This window comes from Eucalyptus grandis, chromosome 9 (genome assembly GCF_016545825.1).
Source record: "Eucalyptus grandis isolate ANBG69807.140 chromosome 9, ASM1654582v1, whole genome shotgun sequence".
In the NCBI taxonomy this organism is placed as follows: domain Eukaryota; kingdom Viridiplantae; phylum Streptophyta; class Magnoliopsida; order Myrtales; family Myrtaceae; genus Eucalyptus; species Eucalyptus grandis.
In genome coordinates this window covers 43,246,908-43,266,143 of record NC_052620.1, presented here as the reverse complement: position 1 = coordinate 43,266,143, position 19,236 = coordinate 43,246,908, and the positions used below count along the sequence as shown (strand labels likewise).

Genomic DNA, 19,236 nt, shown 5'->3' with positions numbered 1-19,236 from the left:
CTCATTGGACATCTATGTTGTGCAATTTGTATTTTTACTTTACATTGTGTGATTAATCAACAGTAATATGTAACGACAAGAATTTTTATAATATAAAATATTACACGATAAAAAAAATATAAATGATAGACTTTTTTTCATCCAACATTGGCATTTTGTACTTTTTATTTGAAAATTAAATTTTCACTATAAGACCGTTATAGTTATATATTTTTGTTAAGTTTGTAGCGTGTTGCATATCACGCTAATCATTTTACACACTCGAGTGAATTCTTGAATATAAGGCATGAGTTTTTGTACACTAATGACATACCGGTACATCGCAAGGAGGTGTAGTATAAAATTGGAATGTGTATTTTAATATAAGTGAATTTCTCAAATTATAACTTAATTCATGCAAATCTTGCTTTTTTTAAAACGAAACAAAGTTCTAATGCTTAACTTGCATCATACGATAATGTAAATTAGAATTTTATTTATTATCGTTGTTATATTACATAAGAAATTTTTTTGTAACCAACCATATTAATGTAATATTAAGAAAACATACTAGAAAGTTTCAAGAAAATACTTAGTATGAAGTGTCACGAAAATGTTACAGTCTTCAATACCGAAGCTCTTCAAAGCTAATGTTTCTTTTTGTTGTATAAAACTCATGGTATCGAATGAGGCAAAACAACTAGTGAATTACAACTCTATTGTACCGCAATTGGTATAGCATACAGTATAAGCACAATTTGCGAGAATTATTCTTTTTTTTTGGCAATTTAAGATCCCATAAGTCGCTCTTAGAGACAATCCTTAAAGAAGAAGTTACTTAATTCATGCGAATCTTGCGAGAAATATTCTTTATTTTTTTTTTTCATTTCAAAATTAAATTTTCACTATAAAGCCATTATGATTATATGTTTTTATTAAGTTTGTAGCATGTTGCATGTCACACTAATCATTTCACACACTCGAGTGAATTATTGAACATAAGGCATGAGTTTTTGTACCCTAATAACATACGGATATATCGCAAGGACGTGCAGTGCAAAATTGGAAGGTGTTTTTAATATAAACCAATTTGTCAAATTTTTACTTAATTAATGCGAATCCTAATTTTTTAAAACAAACAAAGTTCGAATGCTTAACTTGTATCATATGATAAGGTAAATTGTAGAAACTCAATACCAATTATAATTTTATTTATTATTGTTGTTATATTAAATGAGAAATTTTGTTTGTAACCAACCATATTAATGCAATGGGTTAATACCTTGAAAATTCTCAAACTGGTATACCTATGATAAATTTAGCCCACGCTATTTTTTTTATTGCCAAAAACTCCAAACTGGTACACTTGTGACAAATTTACCCCATGTTAGTTTTCGTTAAATTTTACTATCAAATTATTGAATTAAATGACATGTAATAGTCGACCGATACACGTGTAAGATTTCGATCTCTTCTTTAAGCCTTTTTCTCTCCAAACTCTCTCTCCATCTCTCTCCACCTGCGTCGGTTCTATTCTTTGGGTCAGAAAAAACCTTCAGTTCCCTTCATCTTTCTCGCTCTCTCCATCTCTCACTACCTGCGTCGACTCTATTCTTTCTCTATTGATGGCCAAAAGTCTCTCTGTCTCTCTCTATCCCTTCAATGAACAAAGAAACTTTTAGGGTGAGAATGGTAACGTTTCTGTTCTTTATTTGTTCCAGGGAACAAAAACAAAAAAAAAGTGTTTCTGTTCCTAAACAATTTTTTAACAAAAGAACGCGTTTGGTAACGTTTGGTCCGGGAATAAAAATGAATAAAAACACGTTTAGTAAATTTTATTTATTTTTATTTTAATTTTTTAAACATTTTTATTTTATTTTTCATTTTTTCCTTTCTTTTTATTTTTCTTTTTTTCTGGCCATCGGCCTCGCGATCGGCCGATGGGGCGGCGGCCTCGCCGGATCCAGGGCGAGCCCGAGCTCGTCCGGCCAAGGCCAGGCTCAGCCTCGCCCGTGCCGGCGACACCGAGGCCGAGCCTTGCCATGGCTGGGCGAGCTCGGGCTCGCCCAGATCCGGTGAGGTCGAGCCTCGACGGCCGGTAGCCGGCCATGGCCGAGGCCGGCGACCGGCGAAAGAAAAAAGAAGAAAAAAAGAAGAAGAAGAAAATAAGAAGAAGAGAAGAAGAAGAGAAGAAGAAGAGAGAATAAACGTTTCTTCATTTTTGTTTATGGAACAAGAAACAACAATTTGTTGTTTCTTTTTTGTTCTTATTTCGTTCCGAAACAAAAAAAAAAAAAATGTAAACGCAACCAAACGCATTTCTTCTTTTTTGTTCCTGTAACAAAATCCGTACAGAAGTGTTCCGAAAACGTTTCTAAGAAATGTTTCCTTGCACACCCTTAGTTATCTCCTAAAACTAGAGTTAGCCAGCAAAGCCCAAAACAGGGCCATCATTGTAGAGGAGAGCCCAAAGGGCCTAGGGTGGGGAAACATTCCAATTTTCCAAAAGTTCTTTTCTTCTATGGGCACGTGTAGCCCAATCTTCTACAACATTAGCACTCCTTAGACATTTATGTTGTGTAATTTGTATTTTTACTTTACATTGTGTGATTAATTAACAACAATATATAATGACAACAAATTTTATAATATAAAATATTAAATGATAAAAAAATTGTAAAATATTGACTTTTTTTCATGCAACATTGGCGTTTTGTACTTTCCATTCCAAAATTAAATTTTCACTATAAGACCATTATGATTATATGTTTTTGTTAAGTTTGTAGTGTGTTGCATGTCACGCTAATCATTTCACACACTTAAGTGAATTCTTGAACATAAGGCATGAGTTTTTGTACACTAATAACATACGGGTATATCGCAAGGACGTGTAGTGCAAAATTTGAAAGTATATTTTAATATAAATCAATTTGTCAAATTATTACTTAATTCATGTGAATCTTGCTTTTTTAAAATAAAATAAAGTTCGAATGCTTAACTTGTATCATATGATAATGTGAATTGTAGGACTCAATACCAATTAGAATTTTATTTATTATCGTTGTTATATTAAATAAGAAATTTTATTTGTAACCAACCATATTAATGTAATGGGTTAATACCCTGAAAAATCTCAAACCGGTATACTTGTGATAAATTTACCATATGCTATTTTTTTATTACCAAAAACTCTAAACTGGCAGACTCGTGACAAGTTTACCCTCTGTTAATTTTTGTTAAATTTTACTATCAAATTATTAAATTAAATGACACATAAAAGTTGACCGGTACACATGTAGAATTATGATCTCTTCCTTAAGCCTTTCTCTCTCCAAACCCTCTCTCCAACTCTTTCCACCTGCGTCGGTTTTGTTCTTTGAGACGGAAAAAAACGTTCAGTTCCCCTTTGTCTTTCTCGCTCTCTCCATCTCTCACTGCCTGCGTCGACTCTGTTCTTTCTCCATTCATGGCCAAAAGTCTCTCTCTCCCCCCTCCATGAACAAAGATACTTTTAGTTGTCTCCTAAAGCCGGGCTTAGCTAACAAAGCCCAAAACAGGGCCATCCTTACAGAAGAGAACCTAAAGGGCATAGGGTGAGGAAACAAGCCTTTTTTCCAGAAGTTATTTTCTTCTATGGGTACGCGTAGCCCAATCTTTTACAACATTAGCACTCATTGGACATTTATGTTGTGCAATTTGTATTTTTACTTTATATTGTGTGATTAATCAACAACAATATGTAATGACAACAAGTTTTATAAGTAAATGATAACAAACAAAATTGTAAAAAATTGACTTTTTTTTTATCAAACATTGGCATTTTGTATTTTTCATTCAAAAATGAAATTTCACTATAAGGCCATTATGATTATATGTTTTTGTTAAGTTTGTAGCGTATTGTATGTCACGTGTATCATTTCACACACTCGAGTGAATTCTTGAACATAAGACTTGAGTTTTTGTACACTAATAACATACCGATATATCGCAAGGACGTGTAGTGCAAAATTGTAATGCGTATTTTAATATAAACCAATTTGTCAAATTATTACTTAATTCATGCGAATTTTGTTTTTTTTTTAAACAAAACAAAGTTCGAATGCTTAACTTGCATCATATGATAATGTAAATTATAGAAACTCAATACCAATTATAATTTTATTTATTATCGTTGTTTTATTAATTAATAAATTTTGTTTGTAACCAACCATATATATGTAATGAGTTAATACCCTAAAAATCTCAAACCCGTACACATGTAATAAATTTGCCTCATGCTATTTTTTTTTACTACTAAAAACTTTAAACCGGTACACTTGTGATAAATTTACCCTATGTTAGTTTTCGTTAAATTTTACTATTAAATTATTAAGTTAAATAACACGTAATAGTTGACGAGTATACAAATTTGGGATTTTATACTTCATTTGTCACAGTTTACAATTTTTATGATTTTTTTTTGTATTAATCCAATTTAGCGGATGGTATATTTGTCACAAATTTACTAATTTTGGGTTTTTTGCTGTCGAATAAATTAGTTTTTTGTAAATTTGTCACAAATGTACTAATTTATGATTTTTTGATGCTAATCCGGGTAAATTTGTCACATGTATACCAGTTTTTGGTTTTTCAATGTATTAACTCTTAATGTAATATTAATAAAACATACTTGAAAGTCTCAAGAAAATACTTAATATGAAGTGTCACAAAAATATTACGGTCTTCAATGCTGAAACTCATTAAAGCAGATGTTTCTTTTTGTTGTACCAAAACTCATGGAATTGAGTGAGGCAAATATTAATCCTAATTGGAAGCAGATTGATTGGAGGGTACAGTATAAACACAATTTGCGAGGGAATCATTCGATTTTTTTTTTTTTTTTGCAATTTAGGATCCTATAAGTCACTCTTAGAGACAATCCTTAAAGAAGAAGTTACCATTGTACATATATTTTGATAATAGCTTTTATCTTTACTCATGTGATCGGTAACTTTCTACTAAGTATATACTTGAATTACACACAAAGAATCATGATATTCAATAGACCATTTATTGACAATGCATATTTATAACATATTAAATGTCCGGCACTTCAATTTCCAATTAATTGGTTAAACATATTGACCTTAAGCCGTGCTAATATCATTATAGCATATTTTATTTCGTTTTGTTTTTTATTTAAGATATGAAAAGGAGCAATCACGTCATTTTATAATTACGTGCTTTGTGTCAAATACAATTATCTCCAATGAAAAGCTTATTTCGTGGCAAAGTGTGGGATACGTAAATTTTTTAAGTAATCGATGCTTTCTAAATAAACTTACTCAGTTGGAAATAAAATTAATTTTAATATAGTAAAAGAATCTCAATTTTCATCCTCGTCCCACTACTTAATTCGGTGGCGAGGACATTATAATCTCAAAATTTTAAATGTAATGACTTTTAACAAATAATATTTCTATATTATCAACTTTTTTAAAGTCATTATTAGAATGTAATAAATTTATGAATGTAAGATTACTTAATTATAATTAATTAAGCAATCAATACCAATAACCCATGAATTCTAGTAAATTTGGAATTATAGGTTTTAAAAAAAAATGATAATCGGTTACATATGAATATGGATGCGAATTACATTATTTACACCTGAAATTAATAAACGTGCAAAAACAGACGGGTGGGTGTGGGTAAAGAGGTGGATGAAGTAGACATAGAAGGGCACCTAGGTAAATTCATACACGTGAAAGTCGAACACTTCGAGAAATTGAAGACTTTTTTTGTTTTATTTTATTTTTTAATATTTGGTACACGTGTAGTGTTCTGGTCTCTACCTTGAGCCTTTCTCTCTCCAAACCCTCTCTCCATCTCTCTATGCCTGCGACAGTTTTGTTATTTGAGCCAGAAAAAACCTTCAATTCCCCTTTGTCTTTCTCGCTCTCTCCATCTCTTACTATCTACGTCGACTCTCTTCTTTCTCCATCCATGACCAAAAAGTCTCTCTCTCTCTCCCCCCTCCATGAATAAAAATACTTTTAGTTGTCTCTTAAAGACTGGAATGTGTATTTTAATATAAACGAATTTGTCAAATTATAACTTAATTAACTGCAGGGTTCGCCCCGTGTGCCACCCTTCCAAATACTGGAAGGGGAGGTGAGGTTCAAATCCCCACATTCTCGGGAGGATGGGGGTAGGGACGCGTAAGTTTGAGAGTGGGTTGCGACTCCCACGCCCGCAAGAGGTAGGGCACAAGTCTGCGAGTGAGTGTAAAGTAGGAATAGAGTAGGACTGACAAAAAAAAAAAATTATAACTTAATTCATGTGAATCTTGCTTTTTTAAAACAAAACAAAGTTTGAATGCTTAACTTGCATCATATGATAATGTAAATTTATAAATCATTAAAAAAATTATGTTATTTTTCGAGAAAATTATAAAAGAAACTCGTCTACGATTTGATTCTTCAAATATTTTAATATTCTATATCATCATAACCATTTCGTGTTGCGTTTAAATTAAATTGTCATCGTTGCAAGATTCATAAAAAAGGAAAAGCATTTATTACCCAAGTATGTGCATTTAGTCACGTGCAATCTTTTAATTTGATAATGGATTCTAAAATTGAACAATCGCCTTATCTAGATGTTTCTCAAGTTAATTTAATCCGGAAGCATTTTTGGGTTGGAGGAATGACCAAAAGTTTTAACTTTGATTGCTTCGAATAAAATGGCCCACTCAACGGTCTATCAATTTACGCCATGGAGGTCAATCTAGAAATGCTACCGACAAGTTTCGGGACATTTCTTTTACGACCTTACAGATCTAAAGACACAATTCGTGGATAGACTATGGACCCGTTTGGTCCGGCTTTTGGGGGAATGCATTTGTAGAAATGCAAATACCTTTTATTTTTATTCGGGCGATTCGCGCGACTCCTTAGGCGGCGATTGTCGCCCTCCAATCGGCTTCTCCACCTGAAAGATGAATACACTGGAAGTTGCATTCAAAAAATGCAACTTTCCAATGGACCTCAACCCCTCCATTCCCCCGAAGCCCTTTGAAGCCCTTTGGAGATGCAATTGCATCTCCCCCAAAGTCCCCAAAAACTTGAACCAAACGCCATACCATATGGTCAAACCCTAAAGCCTCAAAGAGCATTTCAAATGCTTCAAACAGGGCCTATGTATATAGCAAATCCTTATATAACTATCGTGTGAGCCCAATAAGGCATTTCAAATTTGGGGCTAGAGCCGACCCATCTAAGCTTACGATGGATTTTAGGATGAATAATGGGAGTGGTAGATTTTGTCTATATCAAATTTGCGCGAGCCCAATAACGCATTTCCATTTTGGGCTAGAGCCGATCCATCGATAGATTTTTACGATGAATAGTGGGAAGTGGAAGATTTTGTCTGTTTTTGTAATATTCGGTAGACGTGTAGGGTTAACCTTTCTCTCTCCAAGCCCTCTCTCCGATGCATCTCTCTCTCCGCCTGCATCGGTCTCTCTCTCTCCATCTCTCTTCGATGCAGCTCTCCCTCCGCCTGCATCGGTCTCTCTCTCTCCATCTCCTTCTCCTTCTCCTTCTCCTTCTCCTTCTCCTGGGTCGACTCTGTTGCCAAAAGTCTCTCTCTCTCCCCTCCATAGACTCGGTTCTTTTGTAGGTATGAACAACTTTCGCTTTTTAACATCTTCGCAATCTCAGATCTGATCAAGCTCGAATTTTTAGACTTGGCCTTCGTTTGTTCATGTAGCCGCAGACTCGGAGGTGGTGTCTGTTTGATTTGCCATGGATCTGCCTTTTCAATCAAAGTTTCGTGACCTGGTTTTGCGGTTATAGGTCCAAGCAGATGATGATTAAACCTGGTCCGTGACCATCCATACTAAGAGGCAGGCTGCCTTCAGTCAAAGCTTCACGACCGTATTCCCCAGTATCGACCTGGTTTTGCAGGTATGGACAAGTTTCGCTTTTTTACATTTTCGCAAGCTCAGATCTGGTGAAGCTCGAATTTTTAGACTTGGCCTTTGTTTGTTCGCATAGACGCAGACCCGGAAGTGTTGTCCATTTGATTCGCCATGGATCTGCCTTTTCTATCAACGTTTCATGACCTGGTTTTGTGGCTATGAACAGATCACTAAATTCGCTTTATAGGTCCTAGCAGAGGATGATGAAGCCTGGTCCGTGACCATCCATACTAAGAGAGCAGGCTGCCTTTTCAGTCAAAGCTTCACGACCGTATTCCCCAGTATCGACCTGGTTTTGCAGGTATGAACAAGTTTCGCTTTTTTATACATTTTCGCAAGCTCAGATCTGGTGAAGCTCGAATTTTAGACTTGACCTTTGTTTGTTCGCATAGACGCAGACCCGGAAGTGTTGTCCATTTGATTCGCCATGGATCTGCCTTTTCTATCAACGTTTCATGACCTGGTTTTGCGGCTATGAACAGATCACTAAATTCGCTTTATAGGTCCTAGCAGAGGATGATGAAGCCTGGTCCGTGACCATCCATACTAAGAGGCAGGCTGCCTTTTCAGTCAAAGCTTCACGACCGTATTCCCCAGTATCGACCTGGTTTTGCAGGTATGAACAAGTTTCGCTTTTATACATCTTCGCAAGCTCAGATCTGGTCAAGCTGGAATTTTTAGGTATCGCATTGATTCGCTTTTTTACATTTTTGCAAACTCAGATCTGGTGAAGCTCGAGTTTTAAGACTTGGCCTTTGTTTGTTCATATAGACGCAGATATAGACGCAGGCCTGGAAGCGGTGTCTATTTGAGTTGCCATGGATCTGCCTTTTCAATCAAAGTTTCATGATCTGGTATTGCGGGTATGAACAAATCACTAAATTCGCTTTATAGGTCCAATTGAATTTTTAGGCATTGTGATCTCTTCCACAGGCTTGGAAGTGGTGCCGGTGTAGTGTTTGATTTGCATTTTAGAAAAATAAAATTTAATTCTCACCCAAAAAGAAAAAATATACCATATTTGTAGCCAATTGATGGTTTGATATTTACTTTTTTGAATTTAGCTCAATGCACATATTCCAGAAACACTGTCAATTTCTTTCCAGTGATTAAGAGGGATCATATCTGTTATAGCAACATTTGAGTAGATGCCATACACTGTCAATTTCTTTCCAGTGATTAAGAGGGTACAAGCCTCTGTCATATCTGTCATAGCAATATGTAAGGAGATGAGTGTCTTCACGTTCTACAGTATTTTTTTGTGCTTAAAAGTTCGGGATTAGGGTCTAAAGTCACGATATGAAACTATTGAAACTAAAAATCCAGAGCAGTCTTAAAAAAGTTGTCTCAGTAGCCTCTCTGTTTCTGTTCAAAGTCCTATTTGTTGCAGAATTGGAGAAGTTTAGCATGTGTTTCAGTCATTGGAGGCCGTTGGTTCTTGTCTTTTTTGAGGCAATCCAAAGCTATTTTTATAATCTCTTCTCCTTCCTTTTTGCTGCAGCTGAGGTTTTGATGCACCACCCTTTTGTCTTTTTTTATCAATTCTTCGACTCTTAATGTGATGTGCTTTTCCTCATCTGATTTAGTTGATCTTCTGGTCAGTATTTTCTTTCCACTTTCCTCCGGATTACCAACTGTTGGTGCTTTCATTAATAGCTGCAGCATCACTATTCCAAAAGCGTAGACATCTGTCGTCCATGAAGCCTTGTCTAAAATGCAAGATACTTGTGTCAGAATGAGTCAAATATTATACAAATAGCATTCAATGGTTTAAGTAGTGGATAAAAGATAGCTTATATATGTTACATGAAACTTGACTGGAGGCTTTAGTTTAAGTCATATCATCTTAAGGGCTAGATATAGCTTATTTTAAAAGCTAATATGAGAGGAAGTTATTTGAAGAGATGCATTGAGGGCTAGCTATAGCTTATTTTTATATTAATAGCCTCTACCTTCCATCCATGGCGTATTAGGTCTGAATACCACAACCCTTTTTTAACTATCAGGTTGAGATGGTATATTGTGTTTTTGAAAAATATTATATTTGAAACCGATATAATGTCAAATTGCAAACCATCTTTCAATGCAATGCATATGAGTGAAATGTCTTGTTTTCTGTATGTTTGTGTGGGAATTATATTTAGTTGTTATTTTTAGACCAACAAAAGAGCAGATCTAAAGGGCATATAAGGACTCTGAAATATACCAGAAGGACGACCAGCACGTCTCAATATAATCTCCGGTGGTGCATAACCTTCAGTCATAAATGTCGGGTTGCTTGATTCTTTGACCACTGAGCCAAAGTCAGTAAGTCTTGCATTGTTATCCTATGAACATACAAGTTATTATTTAAGTATATATGCTAATGTCAATAACCAGCTGAATTTGAAATTTTCTCATGAGTGAAATCGAGTACCTGATCAAGAAGAATATTTTCTGGTTTCAAATCTACTATGACTAGCAGATTTTGGTGCACCTTAATTATAGCTGATGCAACCTGTGTACATATTTTCACGGTGTCTTGCCAATTCAAATCTGTTATAAAGGCAGACTGCATATTAATAAAATTATATATATGTGATGATAGGAAAAAAGCAAACATGTCACCTTTTAGTTCTTTTGAGAGTACTTTTGGCATGTACTCTAGCACGAGGCATAAACAATCTCGGCTTGATGGGTTGGTGCAGCCGAAGTAGTTAATGATGTTTTCGTGCAAAATGGTCGAAAGAAATTTTTCCTCTACCTGCAAGATTTCAGTTTAGAAAATAAACTCATTGTATTCCAAGAAAAATGTTGTTTCAATGTTCAATTTACCTCCCAGCAGGTTTTTTGCATATGTCCACTATTATACTTCTTAATCGCAATGATACGGTCATCCAATATTGCACGATATACTTTGCTGGTGCTTCCCTCAGCAATTGGATGTCTGAAATTGTTCGTGCAGTCTTTCAACTCCACCTCAGTGAATTGTCTTGGGACAATGAACCTATCCAATAGGATTCAATAGGATGCAATTAGAACACTTACTCATTTCTACCTCCTTCCCCTCTCTTTTGACTAGATGTATTTTCACTGAAAAGATAAATGCAGTTGGCGAACATGGGAAATCCATGCTAAGAGAATGACCATTAAGGAAGGTGCCAATAGAAAGGTTGCTGCGACCAACATGAACCGTGCAAGCAGTCGTTCTCATAGTGTCTTTACATGTGCCATTGAAAACCAAGGTTAGTGTTTTCTTTTCTTTCTTTATTTGCCTCCAATCTGATTAGACAGGGTACACATGAATCTGATACTCATAGCGGGTTATTTCACTCCTAAATTCAGGCAGTGAACTTGGTTTGCGCAAGAATAGGGTGAGAGCTTGAAGCAAGTGGACAGATAGGTTGTTTTCGACAAATCCCCTGCTTGAGAAGCTGTTCGGAGTTAGGAGGAGGAATGCGATGTTCTGTTTTCAGGTTTGACATGACATTTTCAAAAGAAGTAGTCAAGCAAGTAACTGATTTCCCATTAGTAAGGAGTAGGTGGGAAGATTCACTAAGTCAATTCGATAGCTCCTATAGTCCAAAAGGTAAGCAAGGTAAGAAAGTAAATGGTTAGCTCTCACAGTACACAAGGTGAATGAAAGCCTTCCCTTCGTCCTGGGGGAGTTTACACAACCGAATCTGCTGTTAGATATAATAGTTATAGAAGGAGCTATTAAGGTGTTTGCGTAGAAGAAGGGGCAAGCTGAGAATAAGGGATCGAACTCTCAGTCTCAGGTTTGGCATTAAGCATGGTGAATTCTTTTATTAAGTACGCATAGGAAATGCAAGCTGTCCTTCCTAAGAGCAATGAGTTCGGAGTAGTAAGTAGGTTTCAAACCTGCTTGCCCCAGAACCTGCTTTTTAACTTGCTTAAGGGACAAGGACTTACACTCTCTCAAACCCCAAGGCTCTCTCTCTTCCTTCCCTTACCGAGGATATCTCATCTAAACCTTACCGAGGATATCTAAACCTGATAGTTACCGCTCTCTGTTTGTGGGGGGATTCTGTTGAAAAAAATAGACTAGGGCTATTCAAACCTTTGAAACTATCTCACGCAGAACCGAGACATGGACAGGCAAAACAGACTAGAAAGGAAGAACTGTAGCTACATGATGTGCCTACCCTTTGCCTTTCTCTAATGCTGTTAAGTTGGCCAATGCCTTTCCTTAGCTAATAGAGAGTCTTCGGCGTAATGAGTGGTGCTTTAAAGCGTAAAACAGTAACAGTATAGTAAGAAAGCAATAGTTTTTTCGAGGCCTAAGGGAGTGCATGAAAAGGGTAAGAAGGAATGACCAACGAAATTTAGCAAGATTCCAGCATTCTATCGAACCATTCAAAACAGAATTATCGTGAAAACCACTATCGTGAAAACCACTACCCAAGATCAGTTCATACAGAATTATCGTGAAAACCACTACCTAAGATCAGCTCATAACAGAATTATCGTGAAAACCACTACCCAAGATCAGCTCATACAGAATTATCGTGAAAGCCACTACCCAAGATCAGCTCATAACAGAATTATCGTGAAAACAATCGTACTTAGCATTACGATTGGATCGTGCATTCGAAAGCAAAATGTGGAAATTAACCTTCGCGGATCAAAGCGATCTGAAAGCAAAATGTTGAAACTTACCTCTTTTCTTCCGTCTTGCCGGTCTTGCTGGTCTTGCTGGAGCTGCCGGAGTGCGAGCTAGATGGCTTTTCAGTGTGACGCTTCGGCGCCATGATCGAGGCAATGGGGGCGAACAGTGAAAGCGCTGCGTTCGTTCGTGTCGAAGTGAAATCGTTCGTGTCGAAGTGAAAACCCTGCGTTCGTTCGTGTCGAAGTGAAAACCCTTTCGTTCGTGTCGAAGTGAAAGCCCAGCGTTCGTTCGTGTCGAAGTGAAAACCCTTTCGTTCGTGTCGAAGTGAAAGCCCAGCGTTCGTTCGTGTCGAAGTGAAAGCCCAGCGTTCGTTCGTGACAAAGTGAAAGCCCTTGTCCTAGGCCATTCCATTTTTTGCTAAAGCCCAGCGTTCGCTCGTGACGAATTGAAAGCCCTTGTCCTAGGCCATTCCATTTTTTGCTAAAGCCCAGCGTTCGCTCGTGACGAATTGAAAGCCCTTGTCCTAGGCCATTCCATTTTTGCTAAAGCCCAGCGTTCGTTCTTGTTGAAGTTAAAGCCCAGCGTTCGTTTGTGACGAAGTGAAAGCCCTTGTTCTAGGCCATTCCATTTTTGGCTAAAGCCCAGCGTTCGTTCTTGTCGAAGTGAAAGCCCAGCGTTCATTTGTGACGAAGTGAAAGCCCTTGTCCTAGGCCATTCCATTTTTGCTCGTACCCTTGGAATAACCAATGGGAAAAATTAAAGATGACTAATTGTTTGACATTACGTTCTTACTAGTTTGAAAAATTAATGAACCATATCCAAATGAATTATAATGGACGTGAATTGTATATCTATATTTAAATTAATTCTTTTAACAATTTCACACCCAAATCATGAGCCAACGTGAAGAGGGAGTGCTGGCTTGACCCTTGGATCTATAAAAAAAATATTAACAAAAAATTCAAGGGTTATGCTTGGCAAAGTTGAAAATTTTAGGACTTAATTGGTAAAATCGACTTTCTGAACAATTTTCCCTCATGTTATTTTACCCTAGCAATTATCGGTAATTTGCAACCAAGCCTAAACCTGAAGCGACCCAATTAATGGGAATAGCCATATCAAAGGATCCAATTTAAGAGAATACATGAGGGATGTTAGCCAATCAAAATGGTAATTATACCCCTAAAAACACACATAAAGACTCGGACCATCCTGCTACACTAGCCAAAAATTTGCTCCTAGGATAGGTCGATTAGCAATTATCGGTAATTTGCAACCAAGCCTGTCCTTTGGTGTAGACCTATTAAACATGAAGGATGGGTTAGGTTAAATTTGTGTCCCATCCTCAGACTAAATGATCCAACCCAAATCGAGCCATTTAACCCGTTTATGACTCATTTATTGTAGTATAAATTTTTTGACCTATACCCAATTCAACCCATACTCAATCCATATTCGACCTATTTAACGAAACTTAAAAAAAGCTTATATATATATTAAAATTGTATTGATAACATGATTTTATATAATACAAATTTAATGGATAATTTTAATTATTTTTTAAAATTTTCTTTTTCTCTTTTCTCTTTTCTTCTTCCTCTTCTTTGGCCGGCCGCCAACCACGACGACGGTCGGTGACCAGCCATAGGTGAGCTGGCTCGCTCGGTTCATTGACGCCGGCAAGCTTGAGCTTGCCCCTTACCTGAGCCTTGCCCAACGCCCACGAGTTCGAGTCTCACCCGATTAGCGAGGCTCGGGCCTCAGTGGACGTTGGCGAGCTCAAGGCTCGCCCAATGCTAGCGAGCTCGAGGCTCAAGCCTCGCCGGACATCAGTGAGCTCAAGGCTCGCCCAATGCTGGCGAGCTCGAGGCTCAAGCCTCGTCGGACATTGGCGAGCTCAAGCTCGCCCCTTGCCACATCTAGCAAGGCTAGAGCCTCGCTTGATCGACGGTGAGGCTAGAGTCTTGCTTGACACCAAAGAGCTCGAGGCTCGCCTGGCCGGTCGCGGTCATCACCGTATCGATGATCGAAGGAAGAAGAAAGAAAAAAAAAAAATTATAATTTCGACTTTTATGAAAAAAATGATTATAATTTCGATTTTTATAAAAAAAAAAAAATTGTAAAGTTATAGAGAGGAGGAAGAGATAATGAGATTTTGAGTGAAAATAAATGGGTTCTTTTTTAATAAGTTGATAAATTGATCATAAACGGATTAGAGAACTAACCCATTTAAAACTCATATATCTTAATCTTGACCCATTTAAACCCATTATGAGTGCTTCATGAAATAAAGATTAACCCATTAATAATCCATTTAAGCATAAATGGGTTGTGCATTTAACACCTCTACTCGGTGCAACAAATTTTCTCCCGAAGTTCCGCTTGCATAAAAGCACCACGCGGAGGATGTCTATCTTTCAAAATTATTTTTAGCAAAATATCTTCTAAGACCAAAAAGCAGTTTACACGAAATAAACAGACCCGTTTCAAAAGTGTCCGCACCTAGGAAATTACTCCACTAACTTTCAAAGCATAAAATCCTGATACCTTTGGATCCAAAGGGAAAGCGAAAAGACGGCTAAAATGAGAGACTAGAGTACAGGACAGCAACAGATTAGGGCTTAAAGAAAATGCTCCAGGAACTATAGCGAACTCGTAGACCGATGATTGATTGGCTCAAGAATCTAGTGAGCGCGGGTCATCTTCATCTTTGGCATTGCTTTCTTCATTTGGCGAGCACGCTCCTTAGCTTCTTTCTTCCGAAGAGACTCTGCACTAAGTTTTGCTTCAGTCTCTTCCGACATCCTCTTTTTCTCTGCCTTCTTTTTCTGTATGGCTTCTTGCCTGGCATTATGGAGTTCTTTATATGCCTCTTGGAAAGCCTTTGATCTGGCAGCTTCAGTTTTGGTCCGTGCCTGCATGTGCACAATATCAAACTTCAGCTTTAGAATTAACCAGAACCACTCATCAATAAGATCAACCATTGCCTGCGGCTCACCTGAGAACTAAGCTTGTAACGCCCGACTAGATCGATGTAATATGGTATAAGAGCCACCAAACGGGTCATATCCGCCATGTGTTGGCATCTGGGAGAGCAAACTTAAACAATAGCACCTTCTTGTGAGCAGCAGAGTGCTGATCAGAGAAATGCATGGAGATGAAACCCTTTCCAAATTTTTCAAAAGCCTTATCCCCCAGTACCTGCATAAATAACAGCTCTCCCGCATGAGCAAAAGTTCAGACTCCTCATAAACTGTTTGTCATGAAGATAATGTCCCCATTCACATAGACCTGGGATACCAAGTGAAGCATGATGCAACAGAATCAAGAAACAGAATGAGCCAAAATCAGGCAGACTAGAACAGAGGATTCATGTGGATAAGGAAATACCCTTCTTTTTCCATCACTAAAGGATCGAAAAGTAAGACTGTGGATGCCAAGGAAATAGACAAAGTACTACAATTTTTACAACTTCATAAACTGCATGTAGAAAGATTTGGGAATTGAACTTGGTCAAAAATAAAAAAGTGAAATTTTAAGATCCAAGATAAATACAGTGTAACAATTCATAAGTAGGAGTGTGCAATTCATGTCATAGTCATCAAACTAGCAATCAAGCAGGTTTTCTGTATAAGAAAGATACAAAGACCTGCAAGAATACAATCAGATGTTGCGACCACAAATACAAGAAATCTTTCTTTGTATCGTTTGCAAGAAAGTTGACAATCTTGGGGGTGCGTAGAACTAACAAATATGTTGACGGAGGAATAGTAGATACGGAGGAGGCCAAGTGATGGTTTATTCCAAGACATCTGGAAATCACCATCTTACTCTTCTGATCAACATATACATGTAAAACAATAATGACTTTAACAACAAGAAAGAATCAGATGAGAGGCAGAGGCCGCAAAATCATTACACACCTGCATCATCAATTACTATTAAATTTCTTTCAAAACCTTCCACCTGGAGGAAAATTAAAACTGATGTGGAATGAAATTGACAGCCAAAAGAACCAAAGCAATTTCATGCCCTCAGTCAAACAGTCAAGCAACTGCAGTTGTACTCAGTATATGTTGAACTTCGAAGAGGTAAATTCTATCAGTACAAGAAATAACAAGCATAGACCAACCTGATCAAGCACCGCCTCTGTTATCAAATCCCCAGCAACCTCCTTGGACTCTGAAATAACTGCCAACTCATCAGCAACCCACTTCCTCCCGCCAGGAGGTGATAACATTCCCGCAAATCTCTGCAAGTCCCTCACTTCTTTCTGCATCCCTTTAGCTGCCTTCTTCTTTGCCACAGCAAAAATCACATGATCCATGGCATCATCATTCATGTAGACCTCAAAAGTAATCTCATCACGGCATGGCACAATCAGATTGTACATCCTCGATATCAAATCATGCCTGCTCTTCAACTCCATAGTCGCCAATAGACCTTCCAAAGTGTCATTCCACATCAATGAGAACAAGTTAAAGAAATTGAAAAGAATTCAAATGCACCATGCTATGACGATCGAATCTTGCCCTGTCTCCAAGTTCCCACAAAAATTTCACACATGCAACCAAAAAACAAAAGGAAATTTCCACTATATCTACTTGCAACCATACAGCTTCAAGTTGGATAGGATTTTTTGTTCTAACATTATGCCAGCATTTTTCAGCACCATAAGGAAAGGGGATGAACTGAAACAGTCCGATCCTCCTAAATTTGACTCCATAGCAACAAGAAACATCACAAATCCAATGATCTTTAACATCCTAAAAGTTAGGAGAACTAAACTAACGAGGAAAAGCAAACTACCGTGAGACTTTGTTCCGGCCTAACAATCCCCGACTTTGAATGGAGAGAAAATTATATTATTACAACCAAAAACAGAAAAGAAAAGAAAAGAAAAGAAACTCCCGTTCTGTTCTTGCAATAATAGGCCACAATTAAAAGCTCAGGTATCACTTGACAGTTAAAATTTCAAAGTGAACGCAACCAGATTTTCAACAAAGTTATCAGGGAAACGCACCCCCACCCCAAAAAAAAAAAAAAAATCTTGGCTAAAGAAACACCTATCCAATATGCACCAATTATCATCAAACCAAGCTAACCAAAAGAAGGGACAATTCCATCTAGATAAAATCAGGCAGGCATACCTTGGCAAAACCTTCGCCCACTCGCGTAGAACTTGAATACATTCTGCCCTTCTTTGAGCAAAAGGGGCGAGTCATCTCCTTCCCCAACACCCAACAAGCTGAAATTCTTCTCGAAAATGGAATCCTTCGTCGCAAACTTGGTCGCCCAAGCAAGCGCAATGTTCTCATTCTCGCGCTTCCCGGTAAAAAGTTGATCCCGAACATCACCAAGAAACTTACGCACGCAATCTCCACGGTATAAGATCTCGGAGTCGGCTTATCTTTCGACGCCGGCTTGAGGTCCGGGCTGGGGTTGATAGGCCCAGCGGCATCTTGGGGAACTTCGATGGGGTCCGCCGGTTGCTCCACGACGGGAAGGCCCTCGAATTCGTCCTCGTCCCAGAAATCAAAGCTCGTGGAAGAGGGCTTGAGAGGATCCTGAGAGGGAGTCGGGAGGTCCGAGTCGCGAATCGGATTCGGATCCGGAGTCGGGACACGTTCGGGTTCGGAGTGGGCCGAGGGGGAGAAGGCGGAGGATGCGATTCGGACTGAGTCAGGGGAGGGGATCGGAGATCGGAGAACTCCAGGGAGTCGAAGGACTCGTCCTCCTCGTCGGCATCGAAGCCCTCGAAATGGGAATCGGCGAGGGATTCGAAGGAGTAGAGATTGATGAGGAGGAGAGAGAGGAAGAGGAGGAGAGAGAGGGAGCGTATCAGAGGAGAGAGAGGCGAGGCAATTGGTGGTTTCGCCATTGGAGACGGGGGGAGAGAGAGAGGGGAGGAGGATGGCAGCGATGGCGGAACAAGAAGATCGTCCGAGGACGGTGACGGCCGGAGGAGTGAGATTATCAAAGTCGCCTACGAAGAGAGGAAGCCCAAGAAAAGGTAAACTGTGCAAAACGTCATAGATGCAATTATGGTGTGTAATATATATATATATAGTTTCGTAATATAGTATTGACCTTAAATTAGCGAATAATCTGATACAAAAATATTTTCCGATTTCTTTATTCTTGTTCTTGAGAGAGATTTAATCATGAAAATAAAAAATAAAGTCGTAATCCTAATAAATCATGAACAGTAGGAGTTGAGGTTTGATCATCCAAAGCTTCCAAGTGTTACTACAAAAAGTAATTCTATCTTGTCATAACAAAAATTAGCTCAGAATTTATAGATAAAATTGAAGTCACATATTTACGTATTAAGTGACGCTTTTCTTAACAGCATCAATCAAGAATTTCTTTTTACATCATTCAAAATTCTTTTGCAAATTTTATTGCTCCATTTGTTTTATGAAAAATAGAAAATTTAGAAAATATTTTCTTAAAAACGATTGCTTAAGTCAGTTTAAATACTTAATCAACGAAAAGGCCCTGTAATTGATGTGTTTATACATTGCAAATTAGAATTTGGACATGCCATCAACCCTTCTAATTTCAAGAGGCATAATCATGGCATCGCCGGTGAAAAAGTTCATCGCAGTAATTCATCGACTTGAAGTCAAGTTTACCCACCTTTAGGAAAAATTGCTGATGGTCGCTTAAATTACATCTATTC

At 37.8% G+C, this 19,236-nt stretch overlaps 1 protein-coding gene and 1 long non-coding RNA gene across 15 annotated transcripts; one reads left to right on the top strand and one right to left on the bottom strand.

Moving 5' to 3' along the window:
* The first annotated feature begins 7,408 nt into the window (after nucleotides 1-7,408).
* On the top strand, nucleotides 7,409-11,865 carry LOC104419992. 14 transcript variants are annotated; one of them, XR_005546581.1, is made up of 8 exons: nucleotides 7,409-7,641; nucleotides 7,732-7,928; nucleotides 8,130-8,243; nucleotides 8,335-8,623; nucleotides 8,714-8,805; nucleotides 10,100-10,249; nucleotides 11,023-11,166; nucleotides 11,267-11,865. It is a non-coding gene; the product is annotated as an uncharacterized LOC104419992 (long non-coding RNA). The 14 variants fall into 14 exon arrangements; XR_005546573.1 differs by having other exon boundaries at nucleotides 8,019-8,243; nucleotides 10,100-11,166; XR_005546580.1 differs by having other exon boundaries at nucleotides 7,411-7,641; nucleotides 7,818-7,928; nucleotides 8,109-8,243; nucleotides 10,100-11,166.
* A 3,093-nt stretch (nucleotides 11,866-14,958) lies between these two features.
* LOC104430234 (uncharacterized protein At5g49945-like) lies at nucleotides 14,959-19,156 on the bottom strand. Its single transcript, XM_039302653.1, is given in 8 exon segments — nucleotides 14,959-15,466; nucleotides 15,550-15,635; nucleotides 15,638-15,752; nucleotides 16,684-16,994; nucleotides 17,702-17,890; nucleotides 17,893-18,177; nucleotides 18,219-18,306; nucleotides 19,106-19,156. Coding segments are annotated over 8 exon segments (1,356 nt in total). The 3' UTR covers nucleotides 14,959-15,235.
* Between the last annotated feature and the right edge of the window lie 80 nt (nucleotides 19,157-19,236).